The following is a 3,357-nucleotide window of genomic DNA, read 5'->3' on the forward strand; positions in this document are numbered from 1 at the left end:
GGCCCCTGCCCCACAGGTCCCGCCTCCCGCGGGGACCCCCACCCGAGGCTGCGCAGGCCCCTGCCCCACAGGTCCCGCCTCCCGCCGGGACCCCCACCTGAAGCTGTGCAGGCCGCTGGCAGCCGCCTGGCCGAGGCCGTGGCCCGCGAAGGCGCCCAGGGACGCAGGCACGTGTGTCGGGAGCGGGCCGCGGGGCTGCGGGGGCGCGGGCAGCGGCTGCGGGGTGTGGCGGGGCGGGGCGGGGGGCTCCTTCTTCACCAGGGGGCTGGCGCGGGCGCCGGGAGGGGGCCCTGCGCAGGGCGCGGCAGGGGGCGCGGGGCTGGCCGCGGGCAGGAAGCACTCGGCGCTGAGCTCGCGGCTGCGCTCCAGGCCCGACACCTTGGGCACCGCCCCAGCCTTGGCCTCCGACTTCTGAAGCGCTGGGGCTGCGGAGAGAGGGCGGCGGCGTTCAGGTCCGCAGGGCCTCGTCCCTGCCCCTCCTGCGGTCCAAAGAGCTCCGGAAGGTGCCCAGGCAATGTCCGGGTTCCTGCTGTGCCCCCACTTACGATGCGGAGGCAGGCACGGAGGCCACACAGCCAGCGGAACCTCACTCGAGGCTCCGGGCCCGCTCAGCAGAGGGAGCTGGCTTGGGAGTCTGGGGAACCGGCAGCCCACCTGCCCGAAAGCACGTCACTTGCAGGGACAGGGACAGGCCCTGCAGGAATCAATCCCAGGGTGGGCGCTATGACCTCATTTTACAGACAAAACTAAGGTGCATCAAGGACTTGGCATGAGAGAGGAGAGATTTGAATGCACGAACCAGGGCCTGTGTGCCTTCACCTCACGCTCATGGCCCCTGGATGTGCCCCTGCCCAGGGTGTGTCCGCCCCACCCAGCAGCAGTGCTCACAGCTGGTGCCCACCTTTTCTTAATGGAACCCCCTGGTGTAAGGCTTGACCACTTCCTAGAAACCTGGGCAGGGGCTGGGTGGGAGGCTGCCCCCACGGTGACTGCCCATCACCCACAGCCCTCACCCTGCTCCCTGGCCACCCTTCTGCCTATCTAGGCATGCCCCCCCAACAGGTCCCGTGGGCCCTTCTGATCCCCTGGAGCCTGGCTCCCCCGATGCACGCCCCCAACTCTCCTTTTGAGGCCCCTGCAGGCAGGTCTCAGATCAAGTCTCCAGGAGCAAAGAGCAGGCAGTGTCCACACCAAGGGACCCCTGTTGCCTGAGGGGGGGGCGGGAACTGCCATGGCTAGGGGTCCCAGTTTTGCAGGAGGAGCAAAACCAGGTTCCAAGCGCCACACCTCCCGTTCATGTCCCCGGCAGACCCTGCTACCTTCCTGGGGCCTCAGGATGGCGAAGCCGAGGCCACAGGGACAGCTGCTGCCATGCCTGCCCATGTGACCATGGGGCCTGGTCTGCTGGGGCCTCAGGGAGCTCCTCCCAGGCAAAAACCGGCAGCAGGAAGCAGCCCCAGCTTCACTCTTCGTCTGGGGCCAGACCTTCCACAGCAGCCACCACCCAGCGACGGCAGAGGGGCTACACGGAGGACACAGAAGACAGGGAGCAAGGGGCACTGTCTCCCCAGCTTTCCCAGCGCCCCAGCTTAGCCCACCGGGACCTCCCTCTCCCACATCTCCAGGCCAGTCCTGTGCAGTCACAGCAGTGCGCAGGATGCAAGGAGGCTCAGGCCACGCAGACCTGGACCAGACCCCATGTGCGGGGCCTCCTGTGCCTTCTAGCGCCTGCAGCCCTCACCGGGACAGCGTCTGTGCAGATGCAACAGCAGTGAGCCAAGTATTCAACAGCCCCGAGACACCAGCTGCCGCTCCTGCTGGGGCCCATCGCACACACGCCCCGTCCGACACCACCCCTGCTGTACCTGCTTTGCTGCGATGCTCTGATGTGAGCAGGCTTCCATCTTGAAGGTAAAGGCCGAGCCTGCTACAGGGCAGCAGGGCCCATCCCTGCCAGCGCCCACCTACGTGCCAGCAAGGCCTGTCCTGCTCAACCACATTTGGCGGAAGCCACCCCAGCAAAAGGGCAGTGCCAGCTGGAAACCCAGGGAGGCAGGGAGCTGAGGCCCCATGGCTCCTGGCTTGGGAATGCTGGGATCCCAGAGCCAGGAGGCCCCAAGAATGCACTGGGCTCCCCGATCTGGAGAGGACTGCTGGCCTGTGGACACCCCCCCCCACAGCTCAGACATGGGTCATGAAGGCCTGGCCGGGAAAGGCCAAGGAAGTGTCTGAGTCCTGTTTCTCTTCAACTCAGAAGCCACAGTGGCAGGTGGTCCTTCAGTGCCAGCTGCTCCCCTGAGGGTTGGACCCCACAAGCCTGGGGAGGGGCCTGAGAACATGCATTCCTAATGGTTCCACTTTGGGAACCACTGCTGTGAGGCGGACCAAGGCCATGCCTATGGCTCAGCAGCGTCCTCTCGTCTCCCCTGCTCCTGGAAGTCACAGCACCCTAATCCCACCCAGCTCTGCACCCGACTTCAGAGGTACGTCCTGCCATCAAAACCCGGGCACACCATGTCCCTTGAGAGTCCTGGGAACTGAGCTGAGGAGACGCACTTACCTCTATCGGTTTCTGGGGCAAAGAGCTTCTCGGAGCCCACCGATGCCTGGAGAGAGAGAAGTGCGTCAGGGTGGTCCTCGTCCTCATGGCCCCTGCACCCGATGCCTACGCACAAGTCTGGGCGTTTCCAGCAGGGCCAGGCGGGATGTGCCCTTCTGGACGCCCCCGTGTATGAGGCGAACACGCTTGGTCCTGAGCTCCATGCGTGTCTGCACGTGTGCTCACGCTGGCGGCACAGAGCCCCTCTCTGCTGAAAGCAGCAGGCTTCATAGAGGGGCCTGAGTGAAGATGAGGTTTGGGGATATCGGGAACCAAGGCTGCTGCTGGCATGGCCTGGGGGCGCATTGGCATTTGGCACATCTGCACTCCTCCAGGCAGAGCCAGAACCAGGAGCTGTGGCCCCTGTTGGGCCCCACCCATCAAGCCAGAGGCAGATGACGGAGAGCCCCAGGACACACCACCTGCTTCCAACCAGGGCCCAGCAGAGGCGCCCTGGCAAGGGTATCCTGGGAGAACCAGGATACCAACTGGGCTGGAGATGTGGCTCCACAAGGCCGCGGGACACCTCGCTACGCGCCTGGGGCCGGCCGAGCTCCCAGCGCCCGTGGGACATCGCGCTATGCGCCTGGTGCCCAGTTCCACAGGATGCTGCATTATGTGCCTGGGGCCAGCCAAGCTCTAGGCCTGGTGCCCAGTGCTGCTGAGGCAGCAGAGGGTCCCGGCAGTGTGGGGCGCCCTCGGAGGGGCAGAGCGTCCGGGCAGTGTGGGGCGCCCTCGGAGGGGCTGAGTGTCCGGGC

At 66.0% G+C, this 3,357-nt stretch overlaps 1 protein-coding gene across 13 annotated transcripts in view; it reads right to left on the reverse strand.

Moving 5' to 3' along the window:
• FBRSL1 (fibrosin like 1) overlaps nt 1–3,357 on the reverse strand; it is an 89,252-nt gene that overhangs the window by 15,961 nt on the left and 69,934 nt on the right. For 12 of the 13 annotated variants that reach the window (XM_037733173.1, XM_037733170.1, XM_037733172.1 and 9 more), the window contains exons 6-7: nt 2,561–2,606; nt 98–425 (exon numbers count right to left, since the gene is read on the reverse strand). In XM_037733173.1, the coding sequence (XP_037589101.1) occupies nt 98–425; nt 2,561–2,606 (374 nt within the window). The remainder of the gene's footprint in view (nt 1–97; nt 426–2,560; nt 2,607–3,357) is intronic. The other variant, XM_037733179.1, reaches the window with a different exon arrangement.

Source organism: Cebus imitator, unplaced genomic scaffold (assembly GCF_001604975.1).
Source record: "Cebus imitator isolate Cc_AM_T3 unplaced genomic scaffold, Cebus_imitator-1.0 Scaffold497, whole genome shotgun sequence".
NCBI lineage: Eukaryota > Metazoa > Chordata > Mammalia > Primates > Cebidae > Cebus > Cebus imitator.